We start from the raw sequence: 16,313 nt of genomic DNA on the forward strand, positions 1-16,313 counted from the left end.
TGAAAAGGTCCACAGGAAAATGCGTCCCATTTCGTTAGGCTGTTTTTCAAAAGAATCCCTCATAAACGAAAGCCCGGGTGAAAATGGAATCCTCAATTTGTCATAATAGGTAACATCGCAAGATTCTATTGTCTCTTAAGGAGTAAGACTGCTCATTTTTGGCAAATTGACAATAGCTGATTGAAATTTGTGGATATGTGTTTGTAGTCTGTTAAAGCGTCTAGACCATGAGACCAGGGCTTTATTCAAAAATATCAAGAACTGGCCATCGCTGAGGTTAATTTTATTATATAGAAATGGATCACAACTGATAATTCCTGGTAAAAAAACTTATACTATGTGTTCTTGTCAGAAAGTTGGATTGAAGCACTACATTAGCAGCCATTTCATTCCATATCCAACCACGACCCATTGGCTCTGGTTCTAATTATAAAAAATTAATGCAAATTCACTCCTTAAATCCTAAAAGGTAACTTTCTCAAAGAAATTGTAAAAATTCAATTTTTTTTGGATTATTCATTAGGTTTTCTAGACTCAAAATCTATAAAACAGGCCCTGACACCAATGAATTACAAATTCTTAGGTTTAGAAGGAGATAAGGTATTACCGAAATCTCTGATTGATAAGACTAGTATGTCTCCATAAATAGAAGAGATTGATTTTTCGAGCGGTTAATTGGCTGATAGAAGACGGAGAGTTGAATAAGAAAATATGTGGAAGCTCATAATTTGGTTATTTCTGATATTTCAAGTGGTTTCAGCGTAAGTAATCGATTTTATTTAGCTCAATAAATTGAATTTAATTATCGTTTGCACCCATCAGTGCGGAAAAATCCTACTATTCGAAGTTGCGACAGAGTCGACATGGCAATTACTATAAATGTTTAATCATTGAGCACAATATTCCAACCAAATTCAAAGGATTTGAGACGACTGATTCCAAAGAGGTTAAAGTTTTCACAAAATCTGCAGTTGTATCGTCATCAGATGAATTCTTACAAAAAATTGATGACTCGATTATAGTCGAGATCTTTGCGAAAACGATTCAAGTTTTGGACAATCACATAGAATCAATTTGCAATGTTAGAGAGTTTGTGCCTGCGCTCATACACGGGAAGATGCAAGAAATTGCAGAAACCGTAGAAATCGAAAAAATTGTGTACAGTGGTGACCAACAGAATAGAATCGACGTTGTCTTCATGGGAGATGGATACACTGCTGACGAACGTGATCAATTCTTTGACGACATCCGAAGACTTACAGAAGACATGTTCAATGGAGATACTTTTCGATCGTACCTTCCTCTGTTCAATATTTGGGCAATTTACGTTGAAAGTGTTGATAGTGGAATAGGATACAATGGTGCTAAGGATACACCATTTAGACTATATAGACAGCAAGGGCAGTTAAGAGCGATTTATACTGGCAACGCACAGTATGCTAGACAAGTAAAAATTTCTTGCTCATTCAACTACAAACAATAGATTGAAAATACTGCGCATCTAGATTTGTCAACTGACTGGTGCTGGAGGCTGTGACTATCCTTCATTGATTGGAAACGACGACTTTTATGGTGGGCTAGGCGGCGAGTTTGTTATTTCTACGAAATCGGAACGTACCGGAACGGTTGTACTCAGACATGAAATGGGTAAAATAGGCAGCCCTAACAAATGGGACAAATTTGCAGATGCTTTTTTTGATCTTTTTAAGGTCATAATTTCGTTAATGTCGGGGAGGAGTACGATAATGGATCATCCTATCGTGGTGTTAATTCTGCAGCCAATTTAACTCTCGTCACCACTAAGTGGGGTCATTGGTTGACCGATCGAAATGTGCGAGAGGAAAGAGCAATATACAGACTATTACAGTATCCGTGGGCAGATCTAGCATCTGGCCCTCAATCATTTAATTTTACTTCTGATGGTCAATACTCTCGATGGTATCTCGATGTATCGGTAAGTGCAGCTGGCGAGGCGGATTCTCTTGAATTTGTTCTTGACGGTGAAATTCTACCTTGGGAATCGCGTGGTAGTGATGACAGAGAATTCTACAGTTGGTTGAACGATGCGGGATTCTCGGAAGGTATTATCACTTTTCTTAATCAAAATAGTACTTAATGGTATGGTACTCAAGGTGAACATACATTTTCGGTTCGCTCTAAAACCGCATCTACCAACCCTGCCATTCCAAGAATGATCTGTTCGGTAAGACTATATGAGTTTGGCAACGAAGATGAGTTCCATATTGACAATAGCGTGGTATCTGCATACCCTACTTGGGATGTAAGCAGACGAGTAACTTATCGCCCAACTAATGCAGGATGTCTAATGAGGAATATGACTCACAACGAATTTTGTTCTGTATGCAAGGAGGGAATGTGGTACCAATTTTTCCAGAGAATTTCTCTAATTGGTGCGAATTCAGTTCATAAATTATCCATGACGTGGGTCTCATGCATATTTTCTCACTTTTTAGATGATGTCACAGTGAGTAAAATATCGAATCCTGATAAGACAAAACGTGTCGAAGTCAACACGTTGAAATTGGCACATTTGCGAGCACCTGGAAATGAAGTGGAAGGCGAGATTTTGGAAATTCGTTGGTTTTATGGTGGACAGCAACGGCCGGAATTCGATGATCAGTTTGTGATCGATGCTGAGGGAGGTACCTGGTCGGTGTCTGTGCATTTCATTACCCCAGAAGTCAGATATGATCCCAACGCGCTGTTGCATGATTCAGAAACATTTACTGTAACATTCCCAGTTAATTCAACAATGTCAAGTCTTCCTTCTGCGACTGATAATGCAAAACATTTATTGATCTAAATTAAAATTGGGTGTAAATTTACAATTCAAATTTTATTTCGAACGAGTGCCAAAAGTCAAATCTACTGAACACACAAATACCTTCCCTAGAAAAGATTTTTTTTTTTTAATTACCAAATTTTAACGAGATTGAAAAGTTGGACTAAATTCTTTCGATGTACCACGGCCTTCTTTGCGATTCACCTCTGAGTTTCAGTTTCGGCAGCATTTGCCGTTCTTCTTCAATTTTACGTGATCGCATGAAGCAAAATAGCCGCAATGAAACGTAATAGAAGAGCTCAACTATGCTCAGTATTGAAACACCCATAAATAGTCCCAGTAGACCTCCACAAGACGACACAAAATCTGTAAGTCCAACTAGCTCGGAGCGTTTCGATGTAATGAACTGATTTTCTTTGAAGAAAATGGAAAAGGAGGCAAATTGATACCTGTCCGAAATTGATAAATTGTAAAACCTTCATTCATTTCTGATCGTATGCGTAATGGGCAAACCCTTCAACCACCGCTCCGGTATGATTTAAGGCTTTGTAAAAGTTTTTCCATTCGTATGACGACTGCGATATTTCAGTATCGTAGGAAATGCTGGTACAAGCTGGCAGGCAGTTACAGCTATTAATTTTCTTGGACGTTTCAACTGTATCGGAGTCCTCCAATAAATCCATTTCTGCCTCAATGTAACAATTCACCTTAGCTATGCCACAAATTGGCGTTGTTCTGTCGTGAGGCATTGAAAATTTTACGCATCCACAAAATCCCAGTGTGTAATTGGCCAAGCATTCCATTTCACAATTTCGTTTACTGTACGTTCTCATGTAGCGCAGTCTGCGTTCAAAGTTGAAGAAACATTGTCGCCTGATAAGAAAGGATCGGAAAAATGATTAGAAGATCGAATAATGGTCAATTAGTCTAGGGGCCATAGAATAACTCGTGTCCATGAAAGGTGCAGAGAATGTGTTGATTCTGAGATTTTTTTCAAGAAAAATGTGGGCCACCCTGTATTTATAAGTGGTAAAACACCTAATTTGTACAGAATTTCTCGATGAGCACACTCGCAGTGACTAAGATCTCTCTGATACAAAAGTTCATGAAGAAATTTCGAAGAAGCGTATGAAATTGCACTTTTTTACAAATTTTCACTTTTGACCGATTTTGTGGCCCACCCCGTAATTTCTACAGAATTTTCGTCTTCGGAGTCCTATAATATCCTATAATATTGCCGAAGAATTTTTTTTCTATCTGCCGAACCGTCGAACGTCCAAAAAACCGAAAACTGAAGAAAACAGAATTTGGGCCAAAAACTACCCGATTACTCGAAAACTGCCGGGAGTTCAGCTTGGCACCAGAATCAATCAACACATTCTCTGCACCTTTCATGGACACGGGTTGTTCTATGGCCCCTCGACTAAATAACGAAACCTTTTAGGATGTAAGCCAGTAAGAGATTTTGTTGTCCTTAACACATTTGGTTTGATGGAGACACGAACGGCTTGTCCGACTGGAATTCGGAAAAACTGGCCATCAACCTGAGGCAATTCATCTGAAGGATGCAAAACCACTTTAAATCCTTGCACTGGTCCACGACACGAATAATCCAAATCTTGCATTTTCATTGCCATAACGATGTCTAATCCAGCTTTGGAACCAGCATTTATGACTCGATATGGATAAAGGTATATACCCGCAGCTCTGTCATCTTCAAAACCGTTCGCATAACCGTCCTCTAATGTCCAATGCATATGATCCGACATATTATAATTGTAAGTGGACATGAATTTGTCACTGACACCTTCCATGAACATTTCTTTCGGATACAGGGAATTGAATGTGAAACAGAGACCATCAGCAGTTATGATTTCTTCAAAAATGTTATCACAAATTCCCGACAACGTTCTGAACGAGCATGTCATCAGCGAACGTTGCATGGATGGTGCAACCTTCGGAAATGTCAATTTAATTAACTGGTCTTCACATACGTAATAGGTCGTACTTCTTTTATTAAATCGAAAATAATGTCGGTCGTAAAATTATCACCAATGTTATTGTCATTGCTGAGTATGAGTGGATCACAAATTTGAAATTGGGCAGAAGCGTACTTTAACCTGAAACACCAGCTACGTTAATAATGAAAAAGTTTTCTCATCTAGCGTTGTTTTACACTTACTCTCTTTCTGATAGATTATAAAGCGGTGGGCCAGCCTCAAAACTGATTTTCCTCAATGTATCTCTATAGTCAAAAATACTTTTTTGACTTTTCGTTTCTGATTAAATAATTTGTTTAATTGAAAGTCTTTAACTTGAGTCATCCAACTCACCTGGGCAAATTGTAACAGCTGGGAATGGTAGATGTTTCAGATGGGTCATTTTCTCGGAGAATGTAACGATAACGGGATTGTTGTCCCACTTCATATACGATTGTGAAATTGTAATTGCACAACCTATCAACGAGCATGATACCATAACTATCCACCAAAATCTGTATTAAATGTTGGTCAAAGGTTTTAAAGCGGAAATTTTGTTAATTCGTATATATTGACAATTTCAGTCAAGAAAATTCACACTGTCTTTCCATTTCAAAGCATACCGCATTGCGGGTCACTTTGACGCTTAGTGTTTGACATTTATATGACGTCAGCGTTATTTTGTCCAACTGTCAGTTGTAAATATTTAAATTTTTGACACACTAAAGGCGTGAATTTGTGCGAACTCTAAAGCTATGCAGTGCAAAGAGAACTCAAAAATGCTTTTAATTAGTTTATCCATACAGAGTTTCTCAAGAATTTAAGAGACATTGGTACTTAGCTAAAATTTTTGCCAACATTCGCGTGCCTCCTATTTTATTTTTGATGATATCTTTTCATCAGAATTCTTTCGAAAAGCTGGTCAAATTGTTACAACCAAATCAGCGCTCCCACAGTGTCCCACTTTTTCGAAATTTGTCCTACTGTCCTACGTAGCGCACTTCAGGAATTTTAATTAAGTAACAATCAAGCGGATTTTGAACACTAAAAGTAAATTAAAATAATTTTCGACCTAACATCATATGATTATTGCAGAGTTCCCACTCCTCCTAAAATTCATAAAATTCCTAAAATGGACCAAATCCTCCTAAAAATTCATAAAATTCCTAAAATGGACCAAATCCTCCTAAAATCTCCAAAAATCTTCTAAAACTCCTAAAATTCCTAAAAATAGCCCACACTATCAAAGAATTTTTTTAATAAAACTGAAAAACAAGTAATTTTTTTAATTACGCTGCAATGAATTTGAAAACAGTCCTTTCTTTGAGTCATGCAAACAGCGATCCTGAACGTGGATTTAGCGAAAACAAATATATTCTCGAGGATCTCAGCTTGTTAGTAGATGCGACTATCGTCGCACTTCGACCAAAATTATGGTGAATCTTGTTAACTTGAAAGAAGGGTCCAGTCGACAAGAAACAACTGATAAATACCAAGTTGCTGGTCTTAACTGGCGTCAAAAAAGTGTAAACCATAAAAGTTTCAATTATTGAAACAAGGAGGGATCCCTAATCTCATCACAAAAATCATTACCATTTTATTCGATAAGTCAAAATTGATAAAAACTAAATAAATTTGTTTACGCGCGCAAAGATAAGAAGGATCGCAATTTCTGGTTCGTGAACAAATTATGCTGAGTTTACAATTTCAGACAAACATTTTTTTCCCTTCTTTACATTTAATTAAAACGATAACAGAATGTTTTTTTTTCTCTTAAATTAAATTAAATTTCAACCATTATTTAAGCATTTCAAATTTTGAGTTTTTAAGAATTAAAACCAAGTACATTCAATGGCGAAACATTGGCGTTTTTATTTAGAAGTGAGTGTGTCCAGCAAAGTGCTTGCAAATGATAAGCGATTACGTGTATAAATAAGATAATCTACACAAATCATATCTACTAGACGGGAGCCTTTGCGTACATTCACAGAAACTACTATTTGAAACCGATGTCATGTCATGTTTTACACAACCAAGGAAGATACGATTGTACCACAATTTTTATTTCGAACGTAAAAGTGTCCTAAGATAATAAGTTTAGTTACACAGTAGTCACACAGCCGTTATCAGCCGTCACACGATAGAAATATAAGTTTGTGTCGAAATGAAAGTATCTGTTCCAACTGACTACAAACGTAAATTTCCTCAAGTCAGTCGTCCACAACAGATACATAAGTAAATATTACTTGCTAGCATCACAACTACATAAGAGGGTTTCTTTTGAAAAACAGCCTACCAAAATCGACGACGCATTTTCCAGCAAATCATATGTGCCCAGAACGTGACTTCGACAAACATTAATCCACAAATTTCAATCAGGCTATCGTCCAATTTTGCCGAAACGATTAATTTTCTTTGGACGTTCAACTGTATCGGAGTCCTCCAATAAATCCATTCTGCCTCATTGTAACAATTCACCTTAGCTATGCCACAAATTGGCGTTGTTCTGTCGTGAGGCATTGAAAATTTTACGCATACACAAAAATCCCAGTGTGTAATTGGCCAAGCATTCCATTTCACAATTTCGTTTACTGTACGTTCTCATGTACGGCAGTCTGCGTTCAAAGTTGAAGAACCATTGTCGCCTGATAAGAAAGGATCGGAAAAATGATTAGAAGATCGAATAATGGTATTAGTCTAGGGGCTATAGAATAACTCGTGTCCATGAAAGGTGGCAGAGAATGTGTTGATTCTGAGATTTTTTTCAAGAAAATGTGGCCACCCTGTATTCATAAGTGGTAAAACACCTAATTTTGTACAGAATTTCTCGATGAGCAAACTCGCAGTGACTAAGATTCTCTGATACAAAAGTTCATGAAGAAATTTCGAAAGAAGCGCTATGAAATTGCACTTTTTTTAAAATTTTCACTTTTGACCGATTTGTGTGCCCACCCCGTAATTTACAGAATTTCGTCTTCGGAGTCCTATAATATCCTATAATATTGCCGAAAAATTTTTTTTTCTATCTGCCGACCGTCGAACGTCATGTCCAAAAAACCGAAAACTGAAGAAAACACGAATTTGGGCCAAAAACTACCCGATTACTCGAAAACTGCCGCGGAGTTCAGCTTGGCACCAAGAATCAATCCAACACATTCTCTGCACCTTTCAATGGACACGGTTGTTCTATGGCCCCTTCGACTAAAATAACGAAACCTTTAGGATGTAAGCCAGTAAGAGATTTTGTCGAACGTAAAGTGTCCTAAAGATAATAAGTTTAGTTACACACGTAGTCCACAGCCGTTATCAGCCGTCACACGATAGAAATATAAGTTTGTGTCGAAATGAAAGTATCTGTCCATGACTACAACAAGCTAACTTTCCTCAAGTCAGTCGTCCACAACAGATCTCATAAGTAAATATTACTTGCTAGATCACAAACTACATAAGAGGGTTTCTTTTGAAAACAGCCTACCAAAATCGGACGCATTTTCCAGCAAATCAATTGCCCAGAACGACTTCGACAAACATTAATCCACAATTTTCAATCAGCTATCGTCAATTTGCCGAAACGATCATCGCACTCCTCAAGAGACAAGAGAATCTTGCGAAGTTCCCTATATTATGACAAATTGAGGATTCCATTTTTGCCCGGGCTTTCATTTATGAGGGATCTTTTGAAAAACCGGCCTACCGAAATCGGACGCATTTTTCCAGTGGACTTTTTCATATGTGCCTAGAACGTACTTCGACCCTAGAAGCCAAAACCACTTTCAAAAAATTCTTAGAATCTTGTGGGGCTAGTGAAAGGTGATCAAAAACCGAAAATTTGAATTTTTTCTTAAACACTTTTCTCAAGTTACACGAGCCGTACAGGGGTCGTGTGGGTGAAAACTGTAACTGCACATATTTCAGTGTGGATGAATTTCAAAACCAATAAGTCCCTATTCGGATCAATAGTACATGCGATTACCTTTCTAATTACACCCACACAAGTTCGTACGGCTCGGTATAACTGGATAAAATTTTTGTAAGAAAGTGCAAGTTTTCGGGTTTTTATCACTTTTGACGACTAGCCCTCCACAAGCTTCGACGAAATTTTTTGAAAAGTGGTTTTGGCTTCTATTGTCGAAGCCCGTTCTAGGCACATATGAAAGGTCCACAGGAAAATGCGTCCCATTTCGTTAGGCTGTTTTTCAAAAGAATCCCTCATAAACGAAAGCCCGGAGTTGAAAATGGAATCCTCAATTTGTCATAATAGGTAACATCGCAAGATTCTATTGTCTCTTAAGGAGTAAGACTGCTCATTTTTGGCAAATTGACAATAGCTGATTGAAATTTGTGGATATGTGTTTGTAGTCTGTTAAAGCGTCTAGACCATGAGACCAGGGGCTTTATTCAAAAATATCAAGAACTGGCCATCGCTGAGGTTAATTTTATTATATAGAAATGGATCACAACTGATAATTCCTGGTAAAAAAACTTATACTATGTGTTCTTGTCAGAAAGTTGGATTGAAGCACTACATTAGCAGCCATTTCATTCCATATCCAACCACGACCCATTGGCTCTGGTTCTAATTATAAAAATTAATGCAAATTCACTCCTTAAATCCTAAAAGGTAACTTTCTCAAAGAAATTGTAAAAAATTCAATTTTTTTTGGATTATTCATTAGGTTTTCTAGACTCAAAATCTATAAAACAGGCCCTGACACCAATGAATTACAAATTCTTAGGTTTAGAAGGAGATAAGGTATTACCGAAATCTCTGATTGATAAGACTAAGTATGTCTCCATAAATAGAAGAGATTGATTTTTCGAGCGGTTAATTGGCTGATAGAAGACGGAGAGTTGAATAAGAAAATATGTGGAAGCTCATAATTTGGTTATTTCTGATATTTCAAGTGGTTCAGCGTAAGTAATCGATTTTATTTAGCTCAATAAATTGAATTTAATTATCGTTTGCACCCATCAGTGCGGAAAAATCCTACTATTCGAAGTTGCGACAGAGTCGACATGGCAATTACTATAAATGTTTAATCATTGAGCACAATATTCCAACCAAATTCAAAGGATTTGAGACGACTGATTCCAAAGAGGTTAAAGTTTTCACAAAATCTGCAGTTGTATCGTCATCAGATGAATTCTTACAAAAAATTTGATGACTCGATTATAGTCGAGATCTTTGCGAAAACGATTCAAGTTTTGGACAATCACATAGAATCAATTTGCCAATGTTAGAAGAGTTTGTGCCTGCGCTCATACACGGGAAGATGCAAGAAATTGCAGAAACCGTAGAATCGAAAAAATTGTGTACAGTGGTGACCAACAGAATAGAATCGACGTTGTCTTCATGGGAGATGGATACACTGCTGACGAACGTGATCAATTCTTTGACGACATCCGAAGACTTACAGAAGACATGTTCAATGGAGATACTTTTCGATCGTACCTTCCTCTGTTCAATATTTGGGGCAATTTACGTTGAAAGTGTTGATAGTGGAATAGGATACAATGGTGCTAAGGATACACCATTTAGACTATATAGACAGCAAAGGGCAGTTAAGAGCGATTTATACTGGCAACGCACAGTATGCTAGACAAGTAAAAAATTTCTTGCTCATTCAACTACAAACAATAGATTGAAAATACTGCGCATCTAGATTTGTCAACTGACTGGTGCGGAGGCTGTGACTATCCTTCATTGATTGGAAACGACGACTTTTATGGTGGGCTAGGTCGGCGAGTTTGTTATTTCCTACGAAAATCGGAACGTACCGGAACGGTTGTACTCAGACATGAAATGGGTAAAATAGGCAGCCCTAACAAATGGGACATAATTTGCAGATGCTTTTTTTGATCTTTTTAAGGTCATAATTTCGTTAATGTCGGGGAGGAGTACGATAATGGATCATCCTATCGTGGTGTTAATTCTGCCAGCCAATTTAACTCTCGTCACCACTAAGTGGGGTCATTGGGTTGACCGATCGAAATGTGCGAGAGAAAGAGCAATATACAGACTATTACAGTATCCGTGGGCAGATCTAGCATCTGGCCCTCAATCATTTAATTTTACTTCTGATGGTCAATACTCTCGATGGTATCTCGATGTATCGGTAAGTGCAGCTGGCGAGGCGGATTCTCTTGAATTTGTTCTTGACGGTGAAATTCTACCTTGGGAATCGCGTGGTAGTGATGACAGAGAATTCTACAGTTGGTTGAACGATGCGGGATTCTCGGAAGGTATTATCACTTTTCTTAATCAAAATAGTACTTAATGGTATGGTATCAAGGTGAACATACATTTTCGGTTCGCTCTAAAACCGCATCTACCAACCCTGCCATTCCAAGAATGATCTGTTCGGTAAGACTATATGAGTTTGGCAACGAAGATGAGTTCCATATTGACAATAGCGTGGTATCTGCATACCCTACTTGGGATGTAAGCCAGACGAGTAACTTATCGCCCAACTAATGCAGGATGTCTAATGAGGAATATGACTCACAACGAATTTTGTTCTGTATGCAAGGAGGGAATGTGGTACCCAATTTTTCCAGAGAATTTCTCTAATTGGTGCGAATTCAGTTCATAAATTATCCATCGACGTGGGTCTCATGCATATTTTCTCACTTTTTAGATGATGTCACAGTGAGTAAAATATCGAATCCTGATAAGACAAAACGTGTCGAAGTCAACACGTTGAAATTGGCACATTTGGCGAGCACCTGGAAATGAAGTGGAAGGCGAGATTTTGGAAATTCGTTGGTTTTATGGTGGACAGCAACGGCCGGAATTCGGATGATCAGTTTTGTGATCGATGCTGAGGGAGGGTACCTGGTCGGTGTCTGTGCATTTCATTACCCCAGAAGTCAGATATGATCCCAACGCGCTGTTGCATGATTCAGAAACATTTACTGTAACATTCCCAGTTTAATTCAACAATGTCAAGTCTTCCTTCTGCGACTGATAATGCAAAACATTATTGATCTAAATTAAATTGGGTGGTAAATTTACAATTCAAATTTTATTTCGAACGAGTGCCAAAAGTCAAATCTACTGAAACACACAAATACCTTCCCTAGAAAAGATTTTTTTTTTTTAATTACCAAATTTTAACGAGATTGAAAAGTTGGACTAAATTCTTTCGATGTACCACGGCCTTCTTGCGATTCACCTCTGAGTTTCAGTTTCGGCAGCATTTGCCGTTCTTCTTCAATTTTACGTGATCGCATGAAGCAAAATAGCCGCAATGAAACGTAATAGAAGAGCTCAACTATGCTCAGTATTGAAACACCCATAAATAGTCCCAGTAGACCTCCACAAGACGACACAAAATCTGTAAGTCCAACTAGCTCGGAGCGTTTCGATGTAATGAACTGATTTTCTTTGAAGAAAATGGAAAAGGAGGGCAAATTGATACCTGTCCGAAATTGATAAATTGTAAAACCTTCATTCATTTCTGATCGTATGCGTAATGGGCAAACCCTTCAACCACCGCTCCGGTATGATTTAAGGCTTTGTAAAAGTTTTTCCATTCGTATGACGACTGCGATATTTCAGTATCGTAGGAAATGCTGGTACAAGCTGGCAGGCAGTTACAGCTATTAATTTTCTTGGACGTTTCAACTGTATCGGAGTCCTCCAATAAATCCATTTCTGCCTCAATGTAACAATTCACCTAGCTATGCCACAAATTGGCGTTGTTCTGTCGTGAGGCATTGAAAATTTTACGCATCCACAAAATCCCAGTGTGTAATTGGCCAAGCATTCCATTTTCACAATTTCGTTTACTGTACGTTCTCATGTAGCGCAGTCTGCGTTCAAAGTTGAAGAAACATTGTCGCCTGATAAGGAAAGGATCGGAAAAATGATTAGAAGATCGAATAATGGTCAATTAGTCTAGGGGCCATAGAATAACTCGTGTCCATGAAAGGTGCAGAGAATGTGTTGATTCTGAGATTTTTTTCAAGAAAAAATGTGGGCCACCCTGTATTTATAAGTGGTAAAACACCTAATTTGTACAGAATTTCTCGATGAGCACACTCGCAAGTGACTAAGATCTCTCTGATACAAAAGTTCATGAAGAAATTTCGAAGAAGCGGTATGAAATTGCACTTTTTTACAAATTTTCACTTTTGACCGATTTTGTGGCCCACCCCGTAATTTCTACAGAATTTTCGTCTTCGGAGTCCTATAATATCCTATAATATTGGCCGAAGAATTTTTTTTTCTATCTGCCGAACCGTCGAACGTCCAAAAAACCGAAAACTGAAGAAAACAGAATTTGGGCCAAAAGACTACCCGATTACTCGAAAACTGCCGGGAGTTCAGCTTGGCACCAGAATCAATCAACACATTCTCTGCACCTTTCATGGACACGGGTTGTTCTATGGCCCCTCGACTAAATAACGAAACCTTTTAGGATGTAAGCCAGTAAGAGATTTTGTTGTCCTTAACACATTTGGTTTGATGGAGACACGAACGGCTTGTCCGACTGGAATTCGGAAAAACTGGCCATCAACCTGAGGGCAATTCATCTGAAGGATGCAAAACCACTTTAAATCCTTGCACTGGTCCACGACACGAATAATCCAAATCTTGCATTTTCATTGCCATAACGATGTCTAATCCAGCTTTGGAACCAGCATTTATGACTCGATATGGATAAAGGTATATACCCGCAGCTCTTGTCATCTTCAAAACCGTTCGCATAACCGTCCTCTAATGTCCAATGCATATGATCCGACATATTATAATTGTAAGTGGACATGAATTTGTCACTGACACCTTCCATGAACATTTCTTTCGGATACAGGGAATTGAATGTGAAACAGAGACATCAGCAGTTATGATTTCTTCAAAAATGTTATCACAAATTCCCGACAACGTTCTGAACGAGCATGTCATCAGCGAACGTTGCATGGATGGTGCAACCTTTCGGAAATGTCAATTTAATTAACTGGTCTTCACATACGTAATAGGTCGTACTTCTTTTATTAAATCGAAAATAATGTCGGTCGTAAAATTATCACCAATGTTATTGTCATTGCTGAGTATGAGTGGATCACAAATTTGAAATTGGGCAGAAGCGTACTTTAACCTGAAACACCAGCTACGTTAATAATGAAAAAGTTTTCTCATCTAGCGTTGTTTTACACTTACTCTCTTTCTGATAGATTATAAAGCGGTGGGCCAGCCTCAAAACTGATTTTCCTCAATGTATCTCTATAGTCAAAATACTTTTTTGACTTTTCGTTTCTGATTAAATAATTTGTTTAATTGAAAGTCTTTAACTTGAGTCATCCAACTCACCTGGGCAAATTGTAACAGCTGGGAATGGTAGATGTTTCAGATGGGTCATTTTCTCGGAGAATGTAACGATAACGGGATTGTTGTCCCACTTCATATACGATTGTGAAATTGTAATTGCACAACCTATCAACGAGCATGATACCATAACTATCCACCAAAAATCTGTATTAAATGTTGGTCAAAGGTTTTAAAGCGGAAATTTTGTTAATTCGTATATATTGACAATTTTCAGTCAAGAAAATTCACACTGTCTTTCCATTTCAAAGCATACCGCATTGCGGGTCACTTTGACGCTTAGTGTTTGACATTTATATGACGTCAGCGTTATTTTGTCCAACTGTCAGTTGTAAATATTTAAATTTTTGACACACTAAAGGCGTGAATTTGTGCGAACTCTAAAGCTATGCAGTGCAAAGAGAACTCAAAAATGCTTTTAATTAGTTTATCCATACAGAGTTTCTCAAGAATTTAAGAGACATTGGTACTTAGCTAAAATTTTTGCCAACATTCGCGTGCCTCCTATTTTATTTTTGATGATATCTTTTCATCAGAATTCTTTCGAAAAGGCTGGTCAAATTGTTACAAACCAAATCAGCGCTCCCACAGTGTCCCACTTTTTCGAAATTTGTCCTACTGTCTACGTAGCGCACTTCAGGAATTTTAATTAAGTAACAATCAAGCGGATTTTGAACACTAAAAGTAAATTAAAATAATTTTCGACCTAACATCATATGATTATTGCAGAGTTCCCACTCCTCCTAAAATTCATAAAATTCCTAAAATGGACCAAATCCTCCTAAAATTCATAAAATTCCTAAAATGGACCAAATCCTCCTAAAATCTTCCAAAAATTCTTCTAAAACTCCTAAAATTCCTAAAAATAGCCCACACTATCAAAGAATTTTTTTAATAAAACTGAAAAACAAGTAATTTTTTAATTACGCTGCAATGAATTTGAAAACAGTCCTTTCTTTGAGTCATGCAAACAGCGATCCTGAACGTGGATTTAGCGAAAACAAATATATTCTCGAGGATCTCAGCTTGTTAGTAAGATGCGACTATCGTCGCACTTCGACCAAAATTATGGTGAATCTTGTTAACTTGAAAGAAGGGTCCAGTCGACAAGAAACAACTGATAAATACCAAGTTGCTGGGTCTTAACTGGCGTCAAAAAAGTGTAAACCATAAAAGTTTCAATTATTGAACTACATAAGGAAAACGATGCTTTGATAAAAAAAAAAACTTTTTGTCAATTAGGGGTGTACGATGGAGAAAGGTTCGGAGACTGGTGTAAATTTTAAAATTCATTTACAACTTGAGACAAATCATAGAAGGCTAAATTTTTTAGTTTTCGGTCTTCCACCTACTTCGACTTCTACCAAAAACTGAGATCTTTGTTAGCTGCATTAGTCTTATTCTACTAATTGGAGTCCAGTGCTACAAGAAAAAATTAAATCCAGGCGAAGTTTGTCGAGAAGGTATTTTTGGTGAGTCAGTCAAAGTTTGCGACTATGAAAAATTTGAGTGGGATTTTAAAACTTAAAAATTTCGGAAATTCTATCAAGAAAATAATTCGATCTTTGCTCAAGTGGGCTCAAGTTTTTGAAAATCATGTGAGAAATGTTTGTTTCGTGAGTGTTTGTTTGATCTAAAATTGAGGCAAAATGCTCAATTGAGAAAATCGAGTTTTTGACATCATGGGATGATAACAATTTTTTGTGGAGCTTACATCATAATGATTATTGCAGATTCCCACTCCTCCTAAAATTCATAAAATTCCTAAAATGGACCAAATCCTCCTAAAATTCATAAAATTCCATAAAATGGACCAAATCCTCCTAAAATCTCCAAAAATCTTCTAAAACTCCTAAAATTCTCTAAAAATAGCCCACACTATCAAAGAATTTTTTTAATAAAACTGAAAAACAAGTAATTTTTTTAATTACGCTGCAATGAATTTGAAAAACAGTCCTTTCTTTGAGTCATGCAAACAGCGATCCTGAACGTGGATTTAGCGAAACAAATATATTCTCGAGGATCTCAGCTTGTTAGTAGATGCGACTATCGTCGCACTTCGACCAAAATTATGGTGAATCTTGTTAACTTGAAAGAAGGGTCCAGTCGACAGAAGAACAACTGATAAATACCAAGTGCTGGTCTTAACTGGCGTCAAAAAAGTGTAAACCATAAAAGTTTCAATTATTGAACTACATAAGGA

The 16,313-nt window shown here is 37.4% G+C and overlaps 2 protein-coding genes across 2 annotated transcripts; one reads left to right on the plus strand and one right to left on the minus strand.

Annotated features, from left to right (window-relative positions):
• The first annotated feature begins 654 nt into the window (after window positions 1-654).
• On the plus strand, window positions 655-2,855 carry LOC119071185. Its single transcript, XM_037175958.1, has 6 exons — window positions 655-761; window positions 823-1,447; window positions 1,506-1,647; window positions 1,710-2,081; window positions 2,133-2,411; window positions 2,475-2,855. The coding sequence occupies exons 1-6, from the start codon at window positions 712-714 to the stop codon at window positions 2,822-2,824; spliced, it is 1,818 nt and encodes a 605-aa protein (XP_037031853.1). The 5' UTR covers window positions 655-711; the 3' UTR covers window positions 2,825-2,855.
• A 28-nt stretch (window positions 2,856-2,883) lies between these two features.
• LOC119071210 (pickpocket protein 28-like) lies at window positions 2,884-5,313 on the minus strand. The gene is made up of 6 exons (XM_037176005.1): window positions 5,137-5,313; window positions 4,986-5,082; window positions 4,812-4,923; window positions 4,241-4,758; window positions 3,317-3,676; window positions 2,884-3,252 (listed from the first exon to the last, which is right to left on the minus strand). Exons 1-6 carry the CDS (start codon window positions 5,279-5,281, stop codon window positions 2,967-2,969), a joined length of 1,518 nt encoding a protein of 505 aa, XP_037031900.1. The 5' UTR covers window positions 5,282-5,313; the 3' UTR covers window positions 2,884-2,966.
• Window positions 5,314-16,313: the final 11,000 nt, after the last annotated feature.

The sequence above is a fragment of the Bradysia coprophila genome, assembly GCF_014529535.1.
Source record: "Bradysia coprophila strain Holo2 chromosome IV unlocalized genomic scaffold, BU_Bcop_v1 contig_144, whole genome shotgun sequence".
Classification (NCBI taxonomy): Eukaryota; Metazoa; Arthropoda; class Insecta; order Diptera; family Sciaridae; genus Bradysia; species Bradysia coprophila.

Excerpts from the sequence above, each read along its gene's own strand:
- LOC119071185 (XM_037175958.1), top strand. The coding sequence starts at position 712 with ATGTGGAAGCTCATAATTTGGTTATTTCTGATATTTCAAGTGGTTTCA. Across the intron at positions 762-822 it reads ATATTTCAAGTGGTTTCAGC|TGCGGAAAAATCCTACTATT; the intron begins GTAAGTAATCGA and ends TGCACCCATCAG. Across the intron at positions 2,082-2,132 it reads CGATGCGGGATTCTCGGAAG|GTGAACATACATTTTCGGTT; the intron begins GTATTATCACTT and ends ATGGTACTCAAG.
- LOC119071210 (XM_037176005.1), bottom strand. The coding sequence starts at position 5,281 with ATGGTATCATGCTCGTTGATAGGTTGTGCAATTACAATTTCACAATCG. Across the intron at positions 4,759-4,811 it reads TTTTCGATTTAATAAAAGAA|GTTGCACCATCCATGCAACG; the intron begins GTACGACCTATT and ends ACATTTCCGAAG. Across the intron at positions 3,253-3,316 it reads ACCGGAGCGGTGGTTGAAGG|GTATCAATTTGCCTCCTTTT; the intron begins GTTTGCCCATTA and ends AATTTCGGACAG.